Raw genomic sequence first — 24422 nt, forward strand, 5'->3', positions numbered from 1 at the left:
CATCCTATGGCTGATGGAAGATGTCGTTCCTGAAGACAAGGTGGTACTGATAGCAGGTCATACTAGGTGCGCTGGTGACCTCTAGGTAGATTTAAGAAAAGGAACGAGATCTTATACAGGCTAGCGAGCTGGCTGTGTTTATAAGTCTTATTAGCCGTCTACATGAGCATGTGGCGGCCACCAAGATGGTGGAAATCACTAGAAGCATATGGTAAATAGCATCTTAGTGTTACAGGAAGCCCTGCGGCAGCCAGAGACTCAAATCAGGCGATTGTTCTGCTGTACGTCGTGCTGCTGCTGCTAGCTACGGTGGTGCCGTCTTTGCTGACTCGGCCCATTGACCATGCAGACGCCCTCCACCATGATCACTCTCACGTACAAGAATTTGCATCAATACGGGCGAATACTGAGCCCAAATCACAGGTGTTACTTACAAACAGGTACACTTCCATGCTTTTCTCATAGATTACATTTCAACTCCATTTTCTTACATAGCCCAGAACCACATTGACGTATAAATTGCGTTAAAATGCGCTGAAACTTGGTCAAGAAACAGAACGGAGACAAAACGATACAGGAGAACGAAGCTGTCACTGAAATTTCCATTACAATATTAACTAGGGAAGGATATGTGTAACATGGCTCACTCGTGGATGACTACCTTGTATTCCAGTCGCCTATGATCGACCTATTCCAAGTCACGGATTGGACGAGTCGCTCATTTTAAAAGAGAGCATCGCTACTGCCATCCAAAGGGGAAGAGAAAAGCATCTGTACTCCGGGTTTCCATCATGATTCGTGATCCGTGAATCGTACAAAATGTCCAGCTGCTCAACCGCCGCTGCCGTCAGATCTAATAGAAGGTCAATCCTCTGTCATTCTCTACAGCTGGTCAGCATTTGTACTAGAGACATGAGTCACATCAATTCTTACCGTTTGACCTTGATATTACAAGTCTCGAGTTCTCCCTGGCCCATGTGAGAGGTCCAATTATGTAGCTCATATGGCTGAAATTCGATCAAAAGATGCAGGGATGGCAGCGTCATTCCTCGGTCGGCTCAACCTCGGCATCAGAAGGCTTCGTCTCACGAGCGCTCTCAGCCCGACCCTCACCAGCCTTGACAACCCGCCGAAGCACACTCATCTTGCGCTCAAAATCCTCGAGGAGAGGTCCGTACTCCTCGCCACCAGACTTGGCAACACCGCTATTGGAGCTGGGCAAACTCTCAGCACGATCCTTTTCTTTGTCGAGCATCGTCGTAGCACCCTCGCTTTCGACGCCCTCAATCTTGAGGACCAGCCCGCCCTCCTTCTCGCCCTCCTGTCGAGATATGCTGGCGTCGGTCACAGCAAAGTCTGCACTAAGGCTAGCGACTGATGACACTTTCCATTGGTCGTCTTCGCCGGGAACGACATCGAGGAGGACGGCTCGGTTCGGGTTCAGGTTCTTTCCGGGTCCGGACTTGGAGGTTGAGGCCGAGGCCGAGGGAGTCGAGATTTGGTTCGAGGAGTGATGCGCTGCGAGGGCGGCCGTGAGGGTATCGGGGTCATCGTCCAGAAAGATGTACTTGACAGTCGGGTGGTGGGTGGTGTTCGCCGTCGAGTTGGAGATGAGGGTGAAGAAACCGGCGGGATCGAGCTTGGGCAAAAGGGCCTCGGCATCGGCCTCGTTCTCAGCTGCGGCATCTGTCTCCACTACAGGAATGATGGCAGTTATAGTATCGGTGCCGAGCTTGTTATCGGGTGAGCCGGCAAGGGCAGGCTTCTGGTCTTGTGACGACGACGACAAAGGCGCCTGGGCGGGCTGTTCGGCCTCGGGGCGCGGGGATGTCTGGACATCGGCCATCATTAGACGGTAGAGTTCCTCCGAGGTCGCGTGCTCCTTACAAGAGGAGTTGTAATCCCAAAATGGTTGGCGAGGAGGGCGGGGAGTCGAGGTGTTGGTGTTGACGTTGTCACTCGTGTCGAGCTGACTGTCATCTTTTCCTGGAGTTAGATGAGAGCTGCGGTCGGAGGTTTCGAGGATGAGCTGCAGGGAAGCACGGGAGCTAGCTGGAGAGCCATTGGGCGCCACGGTGGAGCGGTTCCAGGCTGTTGGGGATGGCTTATCACTATCACCACGTGATGACAGGATGCCTGATTTGGCATGTGATTGCGAACCTCCAACTTCGGAGATCAGGTCAATATACCTACGGAAACAGGAATGAGGTATCGCATTTCCTCGGAAAGCAATTTCCATTCTTGCATCAAAATACATCCTATCATCTCTTTTCTGTCAGCTGAAGATCTACGAACTTCTTTTCATGTACCGGAGTAAGAAAGCCATGCGTTTCTCCCGCGAAGCCATGGCCTCAGGTCAGCAGAACGGGACGTGATTATTTGAAAGAAACTCTTCACATCCTACGACCACTGACATTATGCTCTTCATTTTGGCCCAAAGAAAGTTTGGATATCTTTCAGATTTTGTTTCTCCTGTACGCCTCTAGTTGATGAGCAGGCCCGGGTAGTCTTGTTGCCAGTCCAACAGACCCTTCACAAGGGCAATGGGTATCTCTAAACCAGTTCGCCAAACGCCAACCATTTCAAATTATGTCCAATAGAAGCGCCTAGCTCTCAATTGTCTCATTCTTCGGATCAGTGAACTCGAATTCTAGAGGGCGTTAGCAGGAGTTTACTTGAACAGAATATCAAAAATACGAGATGAAACATACTTTGACGGCACATGGGGCATTGGCCCTTTGCTGAGTCCTGCTTGATCCACTCGAGGATGCAATGCTTTCAGTCATGTTAGGAAGATCTCGTGGCAAGCAAAGACGAACTCTTACCATATGGAAGTTGTGGCCACACTTGCCCGACACTACCTATCATTAGTTCCGCAACGGTGTGGTCGGAGGTGAAAAGAGCATACAGATGCTGCAATCGTCGCCAGGGTATTTGCAGGTTGGACATGTGCCGTCAAAATGGACTTGGCAGATACCACAGACATCGTCTTCGGGGATATCCCACCGCCACGTCGCGACGGTATTCCACCGGGTGATCTTGACCTTCATTGGAATTGTTATGATGAAGCGAAATATCTCGGAATATGATTCGTTTGTCGTCAGTGTTTCCTGAGAGGTGCTGTTGTGTAAGAGTCGTATGCCTGAATGAGACCCTCTATTCTTTGCATGAAGTAATCTTGTTGTCGTGATTTTAGGCCTGGGGCTTCCATTTGTTTGTTGGAGTTCCATGGGAAGGCGGGACTGCAAAACTGCGGGGCAACAGGGTCCTGCAGCCAGTCAATCATATCAAAAAAAGATGGCGACATGGCCCAAGCTCCCCGCATTCGCGCCAACCGTTCCACCACGGCTACCGCACCTTTTCTTTTGCTTCTTTTCCCAGGCTGTTTGTCGCGCCGCTCCACTTAGACGGAGTCACAGTGACCGGCCGGACCCCGACCTCCTCCCGCTTATCACTGACTGGGAACCTGTGGACGCCCCCCGAATTCCAGCGACTTTGACCATCGCTCCGAGGTACCCCATTCCACCCAATCCATGCCGACTTGCTACATTGCTCCTTCTCCAAAAAAACCCGTCCGACACTACTACCGCCTCCACCACTACCACCACCACAACCACAATCGACCACGGCGTCTCGAACAAACAACGTCAGCCAAAGGGAAAAAACGGTTGTGACGGCAAGCCTCATTCAGAGCTTCCCCTCTTCCACCTTACCTCCAACCCCGCACAGAAAACCACCACATGCAATGCCTCTGCGGCTCAAGCATTTGTGGTGATTTTCCTCTTTCCCTCTAACCCTTCCTAAAGGTGGCCCAGCGTTCCGGGCTCCCGGCCTTTGCCGTCGTCACCGACTAATATTGACCGACACCGCTCATCCCGACCCGGCATTTCCTCCCAACCTGATCTGACATCAATCGCCCAAACCAGAACCAGTTGATTCAGACACAGTCAAAATGGTTACCATTGCTATTCTCCGACCCGCGCGCGGCACCAAGTTGTCGCAATTCACTGCGCGCTCTTTCCAGGCCACCGCTGCCTTTGCCGCGCGCCGCTCCTTTTCTTCCTACCTTGTCACCCCGAAGGAGCTCGACGAGGCCCTCAAGAAGAACCCTCCCTCCAAGATCAGCCCCGAGCCGCGAACCATTCCCCTTTGCGCCTCCTGGTTTCTCCCCAATGATGGCCGCACCGGCATCGAGGTCTTCCGTCAACAGCGGATCCCCAAGGCCCGTTTCTTCGACCTCGATAAGGTCATTGACCGCCGTAGCGAGTACCCCCATATGTTGCCTTCCGCCAAAGACTTCGCAGCGGCCATGAGCGAGCTGGGCATCCGCAAGGAGGACACCGTCGTCGTCTACGACACCAAGGAGCTGGGTATCTTCAGCGCTCCGCGCGTCGGCTGGACTCTCAAGATCTTTGGCCACCCCAAGGTTCACGTTCTGAACAACTTCAAGCTCTGGGTTGAGCAGGGCCTTCCTACCGAGTCTGGCGAGCTTTACAATGTCGAGTGTTATACCTACCCTATCCCCAAGTTGGATGAGGGCAAGGTCGCCGAGTTTGAGGAGGTGCGCGAGATTGCGCTGGACCACAACAAAGAGGGTGCGGAGGGCGTACAGATTGTTGATGCGCGATCCTCCGGCCGTTTTGCGGGCAGCGATCCGGAGCCGAGACCTGGTCTGTCGTCTGGCCATATGCCCGGCTCGATCAACATCCCGTTCAACGCCGTCTTGGATCCTGAGACCAAGGCCTTCTACCCCGCGGAAAAGCTCAAGCAGATCTTCCAGGAGAAGGGCGTCGACCCTGAGAAGCCCATCGTCTCGAGCTGTGGAACTGGCGTGACTGCCTGTGTTATTGAGACAGCTCTCGAGGAGGCTGGATGGGGCTCTCCTGAGACGCGCAAAGTCTACGATGGAAGCTGGACGTAAGTTTTATTCATGCTCTTCAAATCGCAAAAATCTGACACGCTGACATATTTCACAGTGAATGGGCACAACGGGTCAAGCCCTCTGACTCGCTCATCAGGAAGAACGAGTAAGAGATGGAGCGAGAGAGTGCAGCGTCGAGTTGCTTCTAATTGCGATACCCTCACTACCCCACTTCTGGTTTTCTCTGGTTTTCATGTACGATATCCGGCACATCACAGCTTTGGAGTTTGCATTGCGCATGGGGGAGGTCCGTCAGCCATTTGGTCGTTTGGAGAAGGGAGGTAGGTGGCTGGTGTACATAGCAGGCCACGATAATGGATCACGATTATGCACAATTTGTGTCTGGATGTGGCACAGTGAACAAATGATTATGAAAAGCGAAGGTGTATCAATGCTTATCGGTACTTCATGCTAGTTCACGAATGGTAAAGACTCATTTTGCATTCGCTCTTAAAGACCCTGCAAGGTTGATTCTCGAAAACACCGAAACGCAATGAACATGCACGCATGACACACTGTGCTCAGTCTCGGTGTGACTCGGTGAATCCACCAGGAAGGTGGAGACCCCCACTCTTCACCTTGGATTCCTGCCTCGAAGTTCAGGCCACCCTCTTAGGGCTCGCCAAACCCGTCCAATGAGCCCGCCTTGAGCACAATCGCAAAATATTCAGCCGGCCCTGACAGCCACCACAGACCCCCGCAAAAAAAGTTGTACCCGAGCCTCGAAATAACTTCCTCCCCCTTCGAAACACCACGCAACCGGACTAACCGCAGCAGCAGTCTCTTCACTCGCGCGCAACACCTTACCCCGACGACACAAAATGGCTGACCGTGGTGCAAGCGCCCCCCGTGGCGGTGGTTTCGGAGCTCGTGGCGGCGACCGTGGACGTGGACGTGGCCGTGGTCGCGGACGTCGCGGCGGCAAGAGCGAGGAGAAGGAGTGGCAGCCCGTCACCAAGCTTGGCCGTCTCGTGAAGGCCGGCAAGATCAGCTCCATGGAGGAGATCTACCTTCACTCCCTGCCCATCAAGGAGTACCAGATCGTCGACTTTTTCCTGCCCAAGCTCAAGGATGAGGTCATGAAGGTGCGCACACACAAAAATCCACTTCCAATTCGACCGGGAACCGAAATCGACTTTCGCAGACGACGACGCAACAATCGCCAATGCAGATGAGATTTGGGTTCTTTGGTCTTTGGGTATTATTTCGGACAGGGAGGGAAATGCTAATTCATCGTTTCTTTTCCCCAATTGCAGATCAAGCCCGTCCAGAAGCAGACTCGTGCCGGTCAGCGCACGCGTTTCAAGGCCATCGTCCTTATCGGTGACTCTGAGGGTCACGTCGGTCTCGGTATCAAGACCTCCAAGGAAGTCGCTACCGCCATCCGCGCCGCCATCATCATCGCCAAGCTCAGCGTCATTCCCGTCCGTCGCGGTTACTGGGGAACCAACCTCGGTGCCCCTCACTCCCTGCCCACCAAGGAGTCTGGAAAGTGTGGTTCCGTCACCGTCCGTGTATGTACAACCCGACTTCTAGTTTGCGCACCAAGAAGCTGGGAAACTGACTAGATGGACCAACAGCTCATTCCCGCCCCCCGCGGTACCGGCCTTGTCGCCTCCCCCGCCGTCAAGCGTCTCCTCCAGCTCGCTGGTGTCGAGGACGCCTACACCTCCTCCGCCGGTTCCACCAAGACCCTCGAGAACACCCTCAAGGCCACCTTCACCGCCGTCTCCAACACCTACGGCTTCCTTACCCCCAACCTGTGGAAGGAGACCAAGCTCATCAGATCGCCTCTCGAGGAGTACGCGGACACCCTGCGTGAGGGCAAGAAGTACTAGAGGGACGAATGATGGGGAAGGCGAGGAAGTGAGAAGAACAAGTGTCGGCTTCGGGATTTCTTCATGGAGTTGCGTGTGTTACACTGCATCGTTGGTTGGCCAGGGCATGACATTAAGGCTAAGGGCAAACTAGCTCCGGATCTGAAAATAAAGATCAAACATTGAATGCAGCCGACGGGTTTTTCAAAATACTACGGGCATGAATTTTACGATACCTCCAGAAAACGTTCCATCAACCAAGTGATTTCATGTTGATGCACGAGTTTGCAGAGCGATCAATAAACGGTACGACGAAGCGGAGGTCGAAGTGTCGAGCTGGCGGTAAGCTCTGCACCTGAGCATCTCGAGGATCCTTAACTCAAAGGTATCAAGGACAATGACGGGTTGCGGGACATTTGCGGGACATTTGAAAAGCACTTTTCATCAACCTATCTTCAGGTCGTCAAGCCGGTGCTAAAGCGAACTTCTACACATTTGCCTACTCGGTCGCGTTGTCCAGTCTCCCGGATGTACCGTATCAGCATAGCGGTCTTGCACGTCGTTCGAGACAGAATGTTCGCCTCATTACTATGTTCTGTCTGTAGATCTCGGCCCGCTGCATACATCGTCCAGACTACTTACCAATCCGGGCTCGATATACAAGTTCATCGACAATACTCGAAGCGCACTTATCAGAGTTTGGGATAGATGTTTCGCCCAAGTAAGGTAGAATAAGTTCACCACACGCGGATCTAGATGTACAAAGCAAGTTCAACCATCTTCCATCCTGACGCCTGAAACCAGCCAAACCCAAATTCACAACGAATACAAAGCCCACGTCACCCTTCACAAAACTCTACTCCGAAGCACCATCACTGGCCTCATCCTCGACGTTGAATCTCACTCGTCGCCGGCCCTGACGCGGTGGATACCGCGGCGGGAACAGAGGCCGCCGTTCCTCGAGATCAGGCAGGGGGGGCGTCGCAGGCGCCGGCCGGTTCTCCCCCGCCGCCCCCCCACCCGTCGTCACCGACCTCGACATTCCTCCCGGCGCCAAGGAAAACCGAGACGGAATGCTCCTCGGCACAAGACCCGGGTCAATCCCCGATGACTCAAGGGAACCGCTGCCAGGTACCTGCACCGGCTTGCGACTGACCCAGCCCGTTCCGCGGGGCGCCGTGCTGTCATTGGGGCTCAGCTCTCCTGTAGCAAGGGAAGGTCAGCGAACAACAATCTGTGCGAAAGGGGCGGTCGGAAAGACATGCTTACCGTCGATGAGCTTCTTCAGACGTTCCTCAATGGCCAACCTCTGCGACTCCGTATCTCCGCCCCAGAACTCCGTCTCACCAGGGAAGAACTCCGTCCGCTCGTCGTTCCCCTCATGATACGGCACCGAAAGCATCCGCGCCATCTGCGCCCTGCGAATCTCCTCCGGCGTGGGCTTTACCCTCTCCTCGACCTTGTCCATCCTTGCCCTCAACTCCTCAGCTTCCGCCTGCTCCCGCACCCCTTCGTCCGTCACGCTCCTCCGGATCTCCTCTTGCCTCTCCTTGCTCTGCAAATGCACTGGCCACCTATTCATCGAGAAAAATTGCTTCTTTTTCTTTCCACAGACCTCGGGCCTCGCCCAGTCCCAGATGCGCTCGCGGTGCAGCGTCATGACGTCCTTGCCGCCCACCTTGCCGAACCTCGGCCGGCTGGGCCACAGCGTCCCGTCGCCCCGGGAAAGCTCCTCGATGACGCCCCTCCGGACATGCTCGATCGCCTGGTCCTCCGTCATATCCTCCTTCCATGAGCCCGGATCACCGGCTCTTACAACGCTTTTGTACGTCGCGAGCGGCGTGACGCCATCCTCGCCCGGCCGCTCCCGCGCGAAGTTGCTCCCCCAGCTGCCCGCCAAGTCCTGAAGCTGCACCTTTCTGTACTCCCACTCGTGCGGGATGTTCAGCTGCTGGTCGACGTAGGCGAGCTTCTTACCCAGCTCGCCGAGCTCGATGCCGACGCGGTAGGCGCAAGACCATAGCAGCTTCTTGGTTAGATCGCGGCTCGCGTCAATCTTTTGGACGTTGTCAAATGCTGAGGACCAGTCCGACGTGTCGTCCGGGTCCGGGACGTTTGCGTGGTGCCATGGGTTCGTGTTGGGGTGCCAGGGGTCGGAGCCTTCGGCCCAGTTCATGCGGTGCTCTGGGTGCCAGTCGCATTTTGGCCTGCTTATTGTTACTTCGCCGGTTTCTGCGCGTTCGTAGCTGGGGATTGCTTCTGTAAGTATCATCCCTTTATACCTCACTAATGTGTGGACTTACCCAAGTCTTCCATGGTCAGCAAGCACCCGGCTGAACTTGTTTACCGCCTCCTCGTTGAAGACATAATCGCCCCTTCGATTCCCCGAATTGAGGGCCAGAGCAGCCTGCTGCAGCCCAATATTCCTACCCTGGGCCGCAAGAAGACACTCCTGGCTCGGGTTATCCAGCAACGTCTGCACCCGCGCGACAAACGCCTCAAACTCCCGGCCCAGGTTCGGGAGCACCTCTTGCTCAGCCTTTGCCGTCGTGGAGGGGCCGCAGACAAAGTCCATCCAGTACAGCTCAAACTCGTTGATGCCGAGGTACCTGTCACCGTTTTCGTCCCGGTGGGCGACGAGCACCTCCCTCATGTCCCACGAGTCCGTCCCCTGGAACCCAAACTCAATGTTCTTGACCACGCCGTCGAGCATCTGCCTCGGGTTCTTGTTGTACGCCCTCGTCAGCTTCTCGCGTAGGGTGCGCAGAAGGGTGTACCGCGCCACCATCTCCTGCTCGTCCTCCTTCAAAAAGTTGAAGGGGGTCACGGGGCCGAGGAAGTTGAGGGGGAGTGGCACCGTGTCCTCGGGCATTTCCATATCCTCCAAAAACTCCCGGTGGTCAGCCATTGTCCTTTTGCTCATGTCCTCCGCGCGGAGTAGATGGCTGTCCCGCATCTGCTTGTGCCAGTACGCGAGACCCAGGGGGTCGAGCTTGGTACCGTGCGGCGGCTCCTTGATGGAGTGCGGTTTGTAGACAATGTTCCGCCCGGCCTCCGCCTCGGCCTGCTTCTTTTGCTTCTTCGTAAGCGGTAACACCAGTTTGCGGAAGGGGCTCTGGATGGCCACGTTCTCGACGCTGTCAAAGTGAGAGAGACACTGCTGCAGCGCCGCGCGCTTCGCACCTCGGTAGCGCGCGAATCTCTGTTGTGCCTCGCCTTCGGGGTAGAAGATCTGCGTCTTGCGCATCTTACCCTGGAATTCGACCTCGTTGACCTCTCCGCCGATGTACTCGTTGACCAAGATGTAAAAATTGGCCTCACCGTGCAGCTCGTTCGACGTGGTGTCTGGCCCTCCTTCGATGCACTTGGCGAACCATTCGTCTTCGGTGAGTGCCATGTTGAAGTCCGGTTCGTACTTGAAGACCTCTCCGCGTCTTCCCGAGCCGGGCATCTGGCCCGACGGGTCAGCGGCCCACACGAGGTTGCCATCCTCTCGGAGCCATCTCAAGAACGTTCTCCGCAGCAGCGGTCCAGGGATCTGGTAGTCGACGTCCTGTACGGACTCGGGCACGCGGTGCAGGAGGTAGCGTGGCCGCACTGCCTCCTTGGGCCGCTTCTCAACGACGAGATCGCGCCCGTCCAGCAGCGGCGGCAGTCTCGTGCTGGTCGTGCTCATCTCGGGGAAGTTGACGACGAGCTTCTTCTCGCCGTAGTGGTGCTCTTCAAACAGCCAGTGCGTGCGCAGCATGCCCATCGCTTCCCTCAAGTCGACGTACCAGTCCTTGTCGGTGGCGCCCTCCATCCGGACGCAGTGCTGCAGGAACTCGCCAATCTCGGCAAACTTGCGCTCCCAGTCCAGCGTGCGGTCAATGTCCTCGTCCGCGAGGAAGTTCTTGATCCGTATGAGCTGGATCTTGGGCGAGTGGACGCGCCAGCCCTTGTAATCGATCATGCGCAGGTCCTCGTCGGTGGTGGAGATGTCTCGCTTCAGCCAGTTGATGAGCCACTGTTCGTCGAAGGGTTGGCTGAGAAGATTATCAGAGGTCTCGCCGTCGTCAGCATCTTCCTTTTCGACATCGATCATATCGACGTCGGAATCCTCCGATGCGTCGCTGGGCGACCCGGATTCAAGAGCAATCAATTCTCGTGGGGGAGTGTAGATGCGAGGGTGTGTTGACGGAGGGGCCAGGGCGGGTGAAGGTGTTCTGAAGACAAGAGTACCGCGTCCAGATTGGTTTGCGGGCCTCGTGCGCTCAGTCTGTGAAGTATCGGTAACGGAGATGGATGGGGCAGACGGATCAGCTGTCGTCGACTCAGTCCGTACCGTCTCCCCATGCGCAGGCCTCGCCCGGGTGTCGACAACGAAAGACGGTATCACAGGGCGCGAAGACTCTGGAGGCGATTGCCCCCTAACACCTGAGATCTGGACAGAAGCTCGTATTCCTTCATTGCCTTCCGGCAGTCGGGCGGTGGCAGTCGGGACGCTCGCCGTAGGTTTCTGGTCCTCCAAGTCAGCATGTTCCCCCAGAAATACCTCGGTAAAATCTGGCCTACCGGTATCCTTGAATCCTTTCTGCCATCTCTCCCTTCATTTCTTTTGGTACCCCCTCCTCGAAAACGTGTGATTCTGGTCGAAACAGGCTTTGTCCAAGTCTGAGTGGTCGTGGCCGTCGCAGCTAACGCAGTCGGGGTCATCGATCCGCCACTCTGATCGCGCTCTTCTCCTTCATCAGCCGAGACATCCTCACCGCCATCTTCTTCTTCCTCTTCCTCCTCTTCTTCTGGTGGCAGATGATACTCGGGAAGCTTGTACTTCTTCGACCTCTTGATGTAATGGCCGCTGGTGTAATAGGGGTCGTATGTATTCGGCCACTTAAAGCCTCCAGGGTTATCACGCGCACGCCACTCCGTGGTAAAGGGGTTTCTCGGTGCTTCTCCGCCCTCTGCTGGGGCTCGTGGTACCGCCTCAGGTTGCGTTGGCTCTACGCCAGCAACGAGGCTGGACTGACCCACGTACGTTGAAAGACCGTAGGTGCCCTCGGGTCCGTCCAGACACGCTGTAGCGTCTAAGCCACCAAACTTCTCTCTCTCTTCTCCTACACCATACCCCGGATGTCCCTCGCCTTCGATTGACCCGGATTCGGCCTTCATCTTTACCGCAACTGCCTCGATCTCGGCCGGAGAGAAGACAACGCCCTCGAAGCCCAATACCTTGGCCCACCTATCCAGATCTTCGGTACCTTCGACAATCTTCCGGAGCATAATATCTCTCTTCCGCGCCTCTGCTTCTCGGCTGTTGACTTCGGCCTCTTTGGCTCGTGTGGCGAGATCCTCGACGCCCTCTTCTTGAGTAGACTCCCAACGAGCTCCTCCGAGGTCCGCATCTTGAAGCCATCCGTAACGTTGGCCGTATAGGCTTGCCATCAGTCCACGGAAGCCTGAATTATTTCGGAGGATGGCATCAATCTTGCGCGTAGAGATGAGTGTCTCGATGTGTTCGAAGAGGCGGTGGGGCTCTGGGTTTTCGAGTGCGAGCCGTGTGGTTTCCCACGTGTCGGAAGGAAACCTATGGTACTGCCTCCTGACCATCTCAACCAGTTCGGCTACAGTATAGTTAGAGCCTCTCAATATGAGATTCAATTTTGAGGGGGGGCACTTACGCATCCTTGGCTGCGCCATCCTTGCTGTTAATACTTGTGCTCAGAGCACGCTGGCAAGAGTTGCGACTCCAACAACGGTTAAGGTAAGGGAACAACCCAGATGATTGGGAAAACAGAACGATAGGTTTTGAAAAAGTCCAAGCTCCAAGTTAAATAAAAGCTGTGACCTGGAGAGCAGCGGTTTGAGAAAAGTTGGTCACCTTGCGCAAGAGAGAGAGAGAGACAGAGAGACATTGGCCAAAACCTAACAAAAGCAACGGAAGCAGATTCAGGTTGAGAAAGCAGAAAGTTGAAGGAACCCAAGCTTCCACTTGAGACTTGCGAAGCACCCTCATTTTACAATTTTGAAAGAGCTTTGATAGAACTCCTCAATGACATGATCCGTCGCATTGTAGCCACCCAAAGAGGGCATCACAAGGAGGCACTGCGGTATGGTTCACCACAAAGGCCTCCAACAACGACAACAAAGGAGGCAACCTACAGAGGGAGGGAGACATAATCGGTCAATGTTTCAACAATGCATTCGGCACGCGATATTGCATTGCCGGTTCCGGTCGTGCTCTCGCCAAATTGGTTCTATTTTCGGTAGAGCACATGGTTGTTTCTTTGTCGCGGGCCGTTTTGCAATCGTAGCAACGGCGGCTACCGCATCCCGCCACGAGGCTGCCACCCTCGCAATTCTGAAAAGAGTTTGATAATCAAGCATTCGAGAGATGACAGGTCGCGTAGACTGAGCGTGGGGACTTAGGAAGCTTCGTCCTTCGCATGGAGCTCACCAACGTAATGAGCAGGCAAATGGCGTAGTCTCAAAAGTAGAAAAGCTTTCGCAGACTTCTGCAAGTAAAGCCATGCAGCAAAGACTCGCCGCTTCTTCCGCTTGAAGAATCTCATCGCGACGACAAGTATAATGTCTCAACAGCAAAGTCCCGATGGTGCTAGCTCCAACAATGCGGAAGCTCAGATTCGCGACTTGCCTACCACCTTTTCGCAGCTCCCACGAACAGAGTCCAACTCAGCCCAAGCCGGAGATGGGGACCAGCAAGAGAGCAATGAATGCAGTTCTGAACACTCTAGTCATTCTTTGGAACTCGAAGCCCACGAACAAGGGCTCGATGAGCAGGTCCGTATAGAGCAAGAAACCCAAGAACGCGAGGCCATCTGGCATCGTCGTCTCCAAAGCGATAGCCCCGACAATCCGCAAGCTTCTCAGGCACCATCTCAAACACCCCCTCTCGTCATCGGGGCGCCGCTGGGCAAGAATCTCACAGTCGTAGAAGCAGCACGCCGCCTCGTATCCCAGTGGGAAGCAATCCACCAGTCCACAGTCTCATCAAACCCGGAGGCTGCCGGCCCCATCTGGGAAGAACTAAGCCAAGCCCGCGCTCAACTCGATGCCCTCACGGCCCATCAACCACACAGAGACTCGCACATCCCTCCCCTGGGCGAACCAAACCAAGATCCAGCAACGACACCCCTCAACTCGCTCCTCGCGCACAAGACAGAAGTCGTCGCCTCCAGGATCGAGTTCCTCGCAGCCTCCCTCGCCGACTCGACATTCCCCCCAGAGCGCGCCAACATCACCGCCGCCATCTCCCTCTACCGCGCCTCCCGCATCCCCTATTCGGCAAACTGGGCCCTTCTCTACGCGGGCCACCTCGTCGACTTTGCCCCGACCTACGCCTCCTTCACGGCGGACCGCGCCGCCCGCCTAGACCGCTACAGCCGCCTCCACGGCGAGGGCTGGCTCTGGATCGAGCCGCCCCTGGCCCGCGATCCCGCCGGTCCGTCGCCCTTCTTCTCCGCGCGCAAGGGCACCTTTCTCCCGGAGACGGACTCGGCGTACGACATGGGTCACTACAGCGTCACCATGTCGTTTCGTCGGATGAAGAACCTCGTCTACCGCGGTGCCCTGGTGACAAACATGTCCAAGAAGCGGAAGCGCGACCGCGACGCCCGGAGCAGCGACGACGAGGCGACGGTGCGCAACGAAAAGGACTGGCCGGCGCGCTCCGCCAAAGACGATGCGCACGAAGTGTACGACGATATCGATGCCTTCAACTCGGACTCGGACGTACTGCTGCCGCCTCCTCGTTGGCCGAATAGATTGCGCACGCCTGCGCCACCGCCATCGTCCTCCTCCCGCGCAGGCATACAACCGGCGCAAGGGCTCCGCAGAAACCGCCCCTCGCGGCACCCCCTCATGGCCCGCGACCCGGCTGCGCCGACGCTGCACTTCCGCACGCTCCTCGACAGCGGCTCGACGCTGCCCATGCTCTACAACCGCGACGTCCGCGCCCTGGGCATCCACCGCGCGTCCTACGCCGCCGTCTCCCGCGTCTCGGTGCAGACGGCCTCGGAGGCCATGGCCACCTGGCTGTACGAGATGGAGGTCGCCGTGGTCGACACGCAGACGTGCGAGCCGCTCGTCTCGTCCTCGTCGCCCGTCTGGCCGGCGGAGGAGCCCACGCTGGGCGGCGTCACGCTGATCATGGTGCGCAAGTCGCCGCGGCTCGACGGCGCCGCCCCTTCCTTCTCGTCGCCGTGCGGGGGCAAGAATGCCGTCGCCAAGACCACGGGCGATGGCGAGACGACGTTTCTCGAAAACGCAACGAGCTTGATCGATATCGCTGAGGGCCGCGACTATGGTCGACTGTCTGGGCTCTTGCCGTTCAAAGTCTGTTATCTGCAGAGCACCCCGGGCTTGCGCACCATCTGGATGGGCGAGGACCGCCGCGATGTTCTGGGCGCGCACCGTATGCCCGGACAGATGCGCTGGGTGCCCGGCACTGGGAGGGTGTGCGATCCTGGTCATCCCCGGGATGTGTGGAAGACGGTCTGCAAAGATGACAATGGCAAGCCTTCTTTGCTGCGCATGGGGCACGAGGAATCGATCTGTAGCGACGGGGAGCAAAGGGCTCGCTTGGTCGACTTTGAGGAGAAGGGATGGAAAGGAAGAAGCGAAGTCACGGTTGTGGACAAGAAAGGTATTAGGGTGAAGCATGCCATTGAGCCTAGGACACTGGACTCGCAGCAACGGAAGCAAAGTAAAAGACTGAGGTATGCAGACGAGCTGAGTTGAGTAGAGTATATTGAGAAGAATGTTCAGAGAATTGACAACCGAAAATCGTAGACACATATAAGTGTTAAACTGCCGTATCACTCGTGTGGCTTCACCCTCGCTCAATGTCCAACAATCACCAGCGACGAACATAATCTCGCACCTGAAGGCTTATTGGCATGGAAATGTCCATATCCATATGCGCAAACATCCTCGCGACACCAAGGTGGATGCAAACATGGTGAGCGCGTAATGCTGAAATGTCGCCCACCCTTCAAGGTCCCAGACAACGGGTACGACGGTCCTCTCTGGCAGGCACCTCGTAGTAACATCTTTGCAGATCAACTTCTCCCAGTCCTACTTCATGCTCACTATTCCGTCCATCGCAATCATCGATCCTTTCAACATCGACTTCTCAGAAGATTCCCAACTCCCATCATCCATGAAGCTTGCAATGCACACCCCCCATCCCCTTAAAGACACATCATCCTCAACCTGGATAACCCCGGCCCGTCTGAAGGGTATAGCATGAACACCGAAAATCCACATGATCAGATGAACGATGTGCAATGTACCCTGTGTACAAACACATCATCTCATATCCCACGCGCGTACAACGGCTGACCGTTCAGCACGTTCCCTCGAGCAACAACGAGTATCCCCGGATGCCAACCTCAAGTACGGCAAAGTCTCTCAAACCAAAAAAGATTTCATGGCCTGAAGAGGATCTGGTCCATGGTCCATCCCCCGGTGGGTCAATCTCACACGACGGTAGGGGAAGTCTCCATGATCCGAATGTGACTCACCAACATCGACCCCAATATCGCCACAAAGTCAAGACGAATATCGAAAACCAATAGAGTAAAAAAAAAAAAAAACCCCATCTACATGCCGCCACATGCCGCCACTTGGCCAACGCATCATGGAAGAAAGAAAAAAAACAACGGAACACACGGAACCCATCTCAAGTTCAAGTTCCCCTTGCTTCCCCCCAACCCCGTCGCATAAAGGCCGTCAATGCTCAAACGCACCCCCCGCAGGGAAACCTTGATAGAAAAGGGGGGGGTTGGAACTGGGAACTGAGAGTTGGGAATTTGGAGCTTGGAACTCTACGAGCACCACTACCACCAGTCTGTCAGTTTTTTGACAACACCATCTGCCAGCAAACCAGTTAAACACATCGCTAACGAGATAACTCTGATGACCTGAGAATCGTGAGTACCTTATATGAACATGTTATTCTAGATCCAGCTATCGACTCTTTCCAGAGCCCCCCCAAAGGATTCTAACAACATATCCCATTCCCCCAGTGCCCCCTCCCAGCAACCCCCAAAAAGAAACAACCACTAAATAAGGTAGTTCCTCCCCAATCCAGCTTAGACACCGTTACACAAAAGGGAGAACAGCAACTCCCCATCCACATATCCCCCCAACCTCCTCCCAAATACACCTAGAATAAGCACAACTAATTAACATCATCACACACCGACACAGATGCCCAAAGTGGGCAAGGTGCCTAGGTAGACTTGCACAGCTCACACCCAGGCACCTCCAGATGTCTAGTCCAAAGGTGAAAGGCAACCACAGTCTCAAAGTACCTTCGTACCTTTGCCGTCCCCACTCCCACCCCCCTTCAAAGAAACCACTTTCCCTGTACGGAGCACTTACTTTGGGTGAACCAGAGCCTGGGTACCTAATCCCCACCTCACTGTCACTGGACGTATGAATCCATTAAATCTCCAAAAAAGGCTTAGCCCGTCTCTGTCATGGCACTCTCGAGTCTCAACCTAAACGTGAATTTCAGACGGAAAAATTAAAGCCGCCTAGGTTCAGATGAACAGCCATTGCGAGGAAAACATAAAAAAAAAAAATTGAGAGACCAAAATGCTGATAATGTCTGTCCTGGAGCGACATAGAACCCAACAACTAAACAAAAAGTAAGACAAAAAAATCCCAGCCCAGCACTACCCAGTGGCCCCCCAGACACACACAGGTGTACGCCCACAGAAATCCATTCATAATCACTCGCATGGTGACATATCCAGCGCATAAATGTACATCATCCGAGAGAAACAGAAAAGTCCAATGGTAGGCCTCCCGCGGCTCCATCCCGCGTGCAGCGGACAACACTAATGCAACGGCTATGATTAGCCACGCATTCAGCCCCGGGAGCAGGGGAGGGGGGGCACAAGTGTTAGGTGGGCAATTCATTTCCCATGTGGGCATCTCAGGAGCTTCATCCTTCCCCTGGTGTGTAACATTCACCGTCACAAACACAGAGACATCACAGAGCACCGACACAGAGACATGGCATACAAGTCGAGGAACCAGAGAATATGACAGAAGTAGCAGAGAATTTTTACTCTTTTTTTGTGCCTTTGTACAGCTACCTTACACATAAGGGAGTCCAAATGCGGGTATACGAAAGTCTCGAGGGCGCTCACCCGGCTGGGGGGGGCACCGTATTATGGTCGTCCCTTTTCGTTCTCTCCATCCAGAAATTCCTTCTGGTTATCGGGAGAGAATAAATCCAGCCTTGTCTCCAAAAGTAACTTGTGGACCAGGACAGTTTCCCTGCATATCCCTTTATATCCATTGTCGGCCAATTAGGGGATATCCGGCCTCCAATAATCAAGGAAGGAAATCATCTGTCCACCACTCTCAAATGATTGATTCCAAGGTGCGGAAACAAAAGTAAACCGGCCAGGAGGTATTTGTGTGCTCAATGGCCACATGTTTTCCTTCCTTGAGCGAAGCCAAGTGTCCTTTGCCCTTCTGGTCAAAGTTCATCGAGGCCCCGCCATTCCGTCGAAAAAAAATCCACTTTGCTTCTTTTTTTGCGCTTCAAGAATTCCTATCCGGGTCGAATCTCATCAGGAGACCCTACAATCTGACTTTCGCTGGCATCCCTCCAGTGGTGTTGTGTGAATGGGTCGGGGTGTCGATATCTCGTCGCCCGGATCCAACTTCAATTACCGGGAAGGATGCCCGCTGCGATTCCAATCCTTCACCCTTCCTGGGGTGACCATCTCACGAACGTAAAACTCTTCGTTGGGGTGTGTGGTGTGTAATAAAAAGCCGCTGAATGCTGTTGAGAAAAAAATAACTCAGGGTGTTGTTGGGGTATGATCCGTATTCCTTTTTTTGGGACACTTCTGCTAAGTGAAAATGGACTTTGTTGCATAAAAATCAAATCGCTCGATGCCATGACATGTTGATGAGAAAAAAAAAACCATTCTGTATGCATGCGGGGCAAACAATCTTTTTTTTTTCCTTTTTCGTCCACTTCCTGGGAGGTCGCTCAATTGCCCTGCCACGGGTATAATGAGGGAAAAGCTTCGATTGCCCGTATCGTAGCGTTGGTTCGCTGGTGGGACTTCGCGGGGCGGACCGACTCGTCGGTCCTGGGTTCGACTCGTGTTAGTCGACGTTAGGCCATGTTGTGACCCGTCGCGTGATGGTGTACAAAGGGGGCGTATTGCTGCTGCACTTGTTGCTGAGCGTACGCCGCAGTGTTCGGTTGCGGCGTGGGGGTGACCGGACATCTCGGTGGCATGGGGTATGCGTCCTTGGAAACGGTACCGTACGCGGCGCCATCAGGGGTGATGGGCGGAGTCATGTATCCTTCCACTACTCCTGTGACAGCTCCGTGGCCTTTGTGGGGGGTGCTGTAGATGTTTGAGTGTTTTGAGGCGGATTCAGAAGGCGGACTCGGAGGGACCCCCGACTGGGCTCGTGCAATGCTAGCCTGGTGAGCCATGAAGGACGCAAGCTTCTTGGCGACGCCAGAGAGGTGCTGTGATGAGTACTTCCTTGCGAGGGCGACAGAGGGGCTGTGAAGGTGTTGAGAGAGAGTCAGCAGGGTGACGTTCTCAACGTGGTCCCACTCTCCGTCATTGATCTCAGGCTCGCCAAGGATAGCTCTTGCTAAGGCCAGGGACGAGCGAGCCATGATGGAAGGCTTGGTGGACACGAAGTCGCGGTGGTACAGGGCGATCTCGCAGATATAGGCGGCCATGTGCTCGACCTCGACCTTGTCGTGCTCCTCAGCAACGATGAGCTGGGTGAAGAAATCAACGGTGGGGTGGCCAATGGTCCACTCGAGGGTGTTGAGAACGTGCATCTCCATCTGGGTGAACATGCCGGCGTCGTACAAGCCACAGCACATGTTGTTGAGTTCGTGGATCTGGGGCACACGGTCCTTCTTGTCACCGTACTTGGCCGCAATCAAGAGGGCGGCGCAACCGACGAGTTGGTAGTGTTGCTTGTAGACGACACGCTTTGAGCAGTACCGGTCGAGGAGGTTGACGGTGAGGAACAGAGTCTCGGGAAGGAGGGCGAAGGCGGCATGGGCTTCGATGAGAAAGTCGATCAGGTAGGGTCTCATGTACCATTGAATTTCTCTCTGCATGTCGATGAGATTGGCATCAGGCATCGTCTCATCCTGAAGCTATTTGTTAGCAAAGCCGGTCAAATCTGGACAGACGCTCCTTCCTCTTTATCCTACCTCCATGTGCCTCATGTGCTTCATGATGTCCTCCAAGTACTCATCACCAGCTATCCGGGAAAGCTCGCTGGCGATTATCTCCTGCCGTTGCCTCGCAATCATCTTGGCGGCGTCCCGAGAACCCATTCGTGGTCGTTGGGGTTCGTCGTGGTCCTCTGTGAAGAAGGTAGGATCGGAGTGCTGCTGCTGTTGTTGGTAGTACGCCATTTTGACTGGTGGTGTGGTGAGTCGAGGGCGGGTGTAAGGGAGTTTGGCTGACGGGTCGAAGTTCCGAAACGGGAAAGAATGACGATCAAGTTCTCCAGGAAGCTTTTTTTGGTGGTCGGAGACGGAAAGACGGAGAATGAGAAACGGGAAAAGAAAAAAAAGTCTTCAGAATCGGCGCTGGGAAAGAGTGGAATGGTGCAACCGAGAGATTAGAATATTAGTATTAGAAGGAGCGTGTGTTGAAAGATGAACAGGGTCCGGCAAAAGAGTGACTGTGGCTGGATGAGAAGCCGAAATGATGCGAGACCGAGTTCGTCGTACGAGATGACGGACGGAAAGGTGGCCGGGAAACTGGCCGTTTATGAGAGAGGTTGAGTAGGTGGCTCTAGAGGAAGAGAGAATATCGGGTTAGCTCAAGGATTCGCTAGACGATTGCAGGTGCTCAAGTAAGCCTAGAGCAGCGGATTTGTGAGACAAGCAACTGTTCGAGGTCGACGACGGGCGCGGTAGAGGAGCAACTGGCTTCTGTAAATACCGCTGGTGTCGATCCAAAGGGGGAAGATCTCAAACTCAGATAGCGCCGCCCTGATTCGACCAGTGAGTGGTGGGGAGATGGGTTGGCATGAGGGGAGATGGGCGAATCAGCCAGATTGGAGTCTCCTGTCTGTCTTGGGGCTAGGCAGTGAAGACCGTAGGGGAGGAAGGGGGCGAGGGAAGGGCAATGTTAAGGAACTGGGAGGGGAGGGCGAGAGTGAGGTGATGGCGAGGCTTACCGCCACGGTGTGTGCGAGTTTGACTGTCGAGACAGACGAAATTGAGACAATTCCAGAGGGTTGGATGGGGGGAGCAACGAATGAACGTGCCCCCTCGAGCTATCCTGACCTCGGACTGGTGGTGGTTTGGATGATTGGTGTGTGGGGTAGACTTCTGGTCGTGGATCGCTGAACAGATGCCAACGGCACGCAAAAGCTGTGAGGGAGGGAGGGGGAAAAGTTTAGAAACCGACTTTTTGACAAGATACGGCAACGGGGATGAATGCTCGAAGAGGAAGAGTGGTGGTGAAGAAAGCTCTGGGGAGAGGAAGGTTTGGGAGATGGAGACGAAGGTTCATCCCGTCATCAGGCTGGACTGAGCTGGGCTTGTGGTGGAGAGCCAGGCTAGGCAGGCGCACATCTTCATCTGAATTGCATTGCTGTAGTAAAACGTACCTTTTCACAGACGGTGCCCGAAGGACCAGAAAAAAAAGGGGTGATCTATAATCCTGACGGGATCATAAATGAAGTATTCTCGAGGGTCTGACAAAGCTTGAGAGAAGCAATGGTGAACCAGAAGATTCTCCTCTATTTTCTTTCCTTGTCCAGGGAACCTGAGATTGGCAATCCACGGGGACAAAATCGGGGTCTGGAGACGGTTGCTCGAGAGCGTTGGGCCGACACAATGCAAGATCGCACAGGGGCTCTTGCAAGGAATGAGGGCGGGATGACAGGCCGGCGGAACGAAAGGGAGCTCGTCGTGGTCGTCGGAGGGCCGGAGGTGGGTGTGGGGGTGTGTGTCGTGAGAGTTGCACGCCTGAGTCGAGTTCCTTGGTCGTCGTCGAGGCGAGGAATTCTTCAGGGGGTGGGTGGGATTGGTCGTCGCGGGAGGGCGGACGGTCGAGAGGGGAATGCAAGGAACGGGAGGGACGTGGGATCTCTTTTCTTGTCTGATGAAAGAGAGTGCAGAAAATACCAATCAAGGTCTTCTTCACTGTATCTTTTTATCGAGTTCCAGTCTCTTTCTCTGTTGAGTCTCCGCTCTCTGTGGCTTTTCCAGTCACTCTGCAAACTCGAAAACCTGGGAATTGGCGAAACCTTTCCAAATGTCGAGATTGTCGGGAGTTGATGGGAGAAGGGCGGCGGGGCGTGTGCAAGGCGAAGCTGGTTCGACCTTTGGCAGCTGGATGTGGTTGGTATGGTGTAGTGGTGTAGGCGAGTGGGAGTCGAGGGAGACGAGTTGGTTCAGTCAGGGAGGACGTCGCCAGATTAAGTCTCTCTTCTCCTACCTTCCTCTTTTTTCCTATTCTCTGGAGGGGGGATGGGGGATTAGAGAATGGAAAGACCCTTTATTCGTTTTCGGCGAGCAAAGGAGTCAGGAAGGACTGTCTTCGGGGAGAGGAAGAGGAGGGAATGAATGGATGGGGAGGGACGAGGAGGAGGAAGGAAGGGGGAGGAGAGGGTAGGTAAAGGGTTGGAGGAGGGCCGAGGAGATGAAAAAGGATTGGAAGAGAACCAAGGTGTTTTAACAGGCCCGTCCGGTCGAGTACTTTGCAAGACTGAGGTGGTCTGCGACCAAATGGAAGGTAAGGAACTTTGGGGCCCGCCCACGGCTGGGTACAATGGCCAAGTACCTACGTAAGGTGCAGCTTTGGCCCTTTTCTGAGGATGTGTGTGTGGGCGGGAGGGTGCAATTCCACGACAGCGCTATGTACGAATCTAAGTGAGAGGGACAGACAGACGGGGGAGAGGAGGGGATGGGTTGGGGCCCAGGATAGACGAGGGAGAGAGGAGAAGGGGGAAGAGGAGGATGGATGAGGACGAGGACGAGGGGAGGGGGGAAGAGGGGAGGGGTGTGCAAGAGAACAAGTGCAATGAGCTGGTGGTGCTGGTACTGGTGCTGGTGCTGGTGCTGGTGCTGGTGCCGGTGCTGGTGCCGACCCAAGTGCAAGTGCAAGTCCAGGTGGATCCCAGGAAACAGCACGGTACTTTCGAACACCGCCACTCCCACATACAAAGACAAAGTACCCTGCTGTGATATGGACAGGGAACAGCCCAGGCTGAACACAGGGCAGGGGGAGAGAGGGGAATTATGGAGAGGTATTTCCACACACAATGCAAACCGCAAAGATACAAGAGTGAAAGTTGAATTGTACGTACCTCAAGGACCGCCTGTCCTGGCTGTGTGGCCTAGGTATGTTCTGCCTGCTGAGGCTACCTTAGGTACTATTGCTGCTGGCTGGTGCGCCGATGCTGATGCTGGCTGACGGGCACCAGCACAGGGTACGAATACCTCAACCAAGGTAAGGTAGGTGATAACGGCCAGCCGGATTGCCCTGTATGTACGGATACCGAGGGCGGCGGACTCACTTTACTTGCAGTGAGCCGACCCTCTTCTTCCTTGCAGATATGCCCTGCAAGTGCAGCAGTGCGAAGCAGGCTGAGGTTCCTTGCCGAGCAGCAGCTGCACAATGCTCTGTCTTGTCTCGTCTTGTGTCTTTTCTGCCTCTGGCCGTGATTGATGCCTGGCTGTGAAGCCCGCAGCGAAGGCAGAGAGACGAGGATGGGGATGGCTGCGTCTACAATTCAATTGTCCAACACCGCTCGCCTGCCCGCTTGTCCGTCTGTCGACCGACCTCTCTGACGATTGTCTGCCGGTATGCTTTGTCCAAACACGTTTACGTTCTGCTGCTCTCCGTCCTTCGTCGTCTCCCGCGACCTCCTGGTCTGTCTCGTCTGTCTGGGCGCCACCCCCAGCAAGCCGAATGCCTGTCGACACCGCCGCCGAGAAGTGGATGGAGTGGTGAATTGCAGCCACCAGCAGCGGCAGCGCTACAACCTTTTGCTGGAGTGGATCGCCAGAAGTGTGAGAGTGAGCGGACTGGCCCGTCGATTGGATACGTGTGATGCGTGGTGTGCGTGGTGTGGGAGCGGTGCGCAGCTCCTGACGAGCTTTGGTCCTGGTTTGGCCTGGCACTCCCCGTGGGCCCCGACACCCTTTTCCCCAATAATACAGGGCGACGGCAAGGTACCGTACAGAGTTCCAGTGGCGGTGGTAGCAATGCCAATTCAAATGTCAAATGTCCGGTTTTGTGCAGCAGCCCGCGCGCGTTTCCTTGTTCTTGAAGAATGCCTGGGGGCTACGCAACTCGATATGCCCTCGTTATTCCGACTTGTGCCTCTCTCTCTCTCTCACCCTCTCCCTCTATGTGTGTGTGTCTCTTTCTTTGTGTATGCGGGATTATGGTGCGTTCCCACGTACCACCGTAAGATACGGTCCGCAGGGAGAAGTTAGTTGCTTGTATGGGACAAGGTTCGGCAGGAGGCGTCAAGGCTTCAAACGAACAAAGCCAACGGATCAAGGTCCTGAGGAGAAACGGGGATGGATGGGAAGGAACGGGGCGATGTAATTCGACGGCGCCAACCTGCCGATGAAAGGAACGGACTGATGGACGGGGTGGGCTGGGCCGAACGAAAGCACCAACACCACACAACCCTGC

At 55.0% G+C, this 24422-nt stretch overlaps 7 protein-coding genes across 7 annotated transcripts; 3 read left to right on the top strand and 4 right to left on the bottom strand.

The window, feature by feature from the left end:
* Positions 1 to 1042: 1042 nt before the first annotated feature.
* On the bottom strand, positions 1043 to 2239 carry CORC01_13091 (uncharacterized protein; the record flags this gene model as incomplete). The annotated part of the gene is made up of 1 exon (XM_022624709.1): positions 1043 to 2239. One exon carries the CDS (start codon positions 2237 to 2239, stop codon positions 1043 to 1045), a length of 1197 nt encoding a protein of 398 aa, XP_022468786.1.
* Positions 2240 to 2606: 367 nt separating this feature from the next.
* CORC01_13092 (uncharacterized protein) lies at positions 2607 to 3050 on the bottom strand (the record flags this gene model as incomplete). Its single annotated transcript, XM_022624710.1, has 4 exons — positions 2607 to 2650; positions 2712 to 2775; positions 2826 to 2857; positions 2909 to 3050. The coding sequence occupies 4 exons, from the start codon at positions 3048 to 3050 to the stop codon at positions 2607 to 2609; spliced, it is 282 nt and encodes a 93-aa protein (XP_022468787.1).
* A 902-nt stretch (positions 3051 to 3952) lies between these two features.
* On the top strand, positions 3953 to 5031 carry CORC01_13093 (rhodanese-like domain-containing protein; the record flags this gene model as incomplete). Its single annotated transcript, XM_022624711.1, has 2 exons — positions 3953 to 4917; positions 4977 to 5031. The coding sequence occupies 2 exons, from the start codon at positions 3953 to 3955 to the stop codon at positions 5029 to 5031; spliced, it is 1020 nt and encodes a 339-aa protein (XP_022468788.1).
* Positions 5032 to 5742: 711 nt separating this feature from the next.
* Positions 5743 to 6759, top strand: CORC01_13094 (40S ribosomal protein S2; the record flags this gene model as incomplete). Its single annotated transcript, XM_022624712.1, has 3 exons — positions 5743 to 6006; positions 6178 to 6435; positions 6502 to 6759. 3 exons carry the CDS (start codon positions 5743 to 5745, stop codon positions 6757 to 6759), a joined length of 780 nt encoding a protein of 259 aa, XP_022468789.1.
* Positions 6760 to 7594: 835 nt separating this feature from the next.
* Positions 7595 to 12417, bottom strand: CORC01_13095 (uncharacterized protein; the record flags this gene model as incomplete). Its single annotated transcript, XM_022624713.1, has 5 exons — positions 7595 to 7941; positions 8008 to 8984; positions 9042 to 11236; positions 11293 to 12341; positions 12399 to 12417. 5 exons carry the CDS (start codon positions 12415 to 12417, stop codon positions 7595 to 7597), a joined length of 4587 nt encoding a protein of 1528 aa, XP_022468790.1.
* Positions 12418 to 13305: 888 nt separating this feature from the next.
* CORC01_13096 (uncharacterized protein) lies at positions 13306 to 15477 on the top strand (the record flags this gene model as incomplete). Its single annotated transcript, XM_022624714.1, has 1 exon — positions 13306 to 15477. The coding sequence occupies one exon, from the start codon at positions 13306 to 13308 to the stop codon at positions 15475 to 15477; it is 2172 nt and encodes a 723-aa protein (XP_022468791.1).
* A 3409-nt stretch (positions 15478 to 18886) lies between these two features.
* On the bottom strand, positions 18887 to 20170 carry CORC01_13097 (cyclin domain-containing protein; the record flags this gene model as incomplete). The annotated part of the gene is made up of 2 exons (XM_022624715.1): positions 18887 to 19900; positions 19964 to 20170. The coding sequence occupies 2 exons, from the start codon at positions 20168 to 20170 to the stop codon at positions 18887 to 18889; spliced, it is 1221 nt and encodes a 406-aa protein (XP_022468792.1).
* Between the last annotated feature and the right edge of the window lie 4252 nt (positions 20171 to 24422).

Source organism: Colletotrichum orchidophilum (genome assembly GCF_001831195.1).
Source record: "Colletotrichum orchidophilum strain IMI 309357 chromosome Unknown Scaffold_177.1, whole genome shotgun sequence".
Lineage (NCBI taxonomy): Eukaryota > Fungi > Ascomycota > Sordariomycetes > Glomerellales > Glomerellaceae > Colletotrichum > Colletotrichum orchidophilum.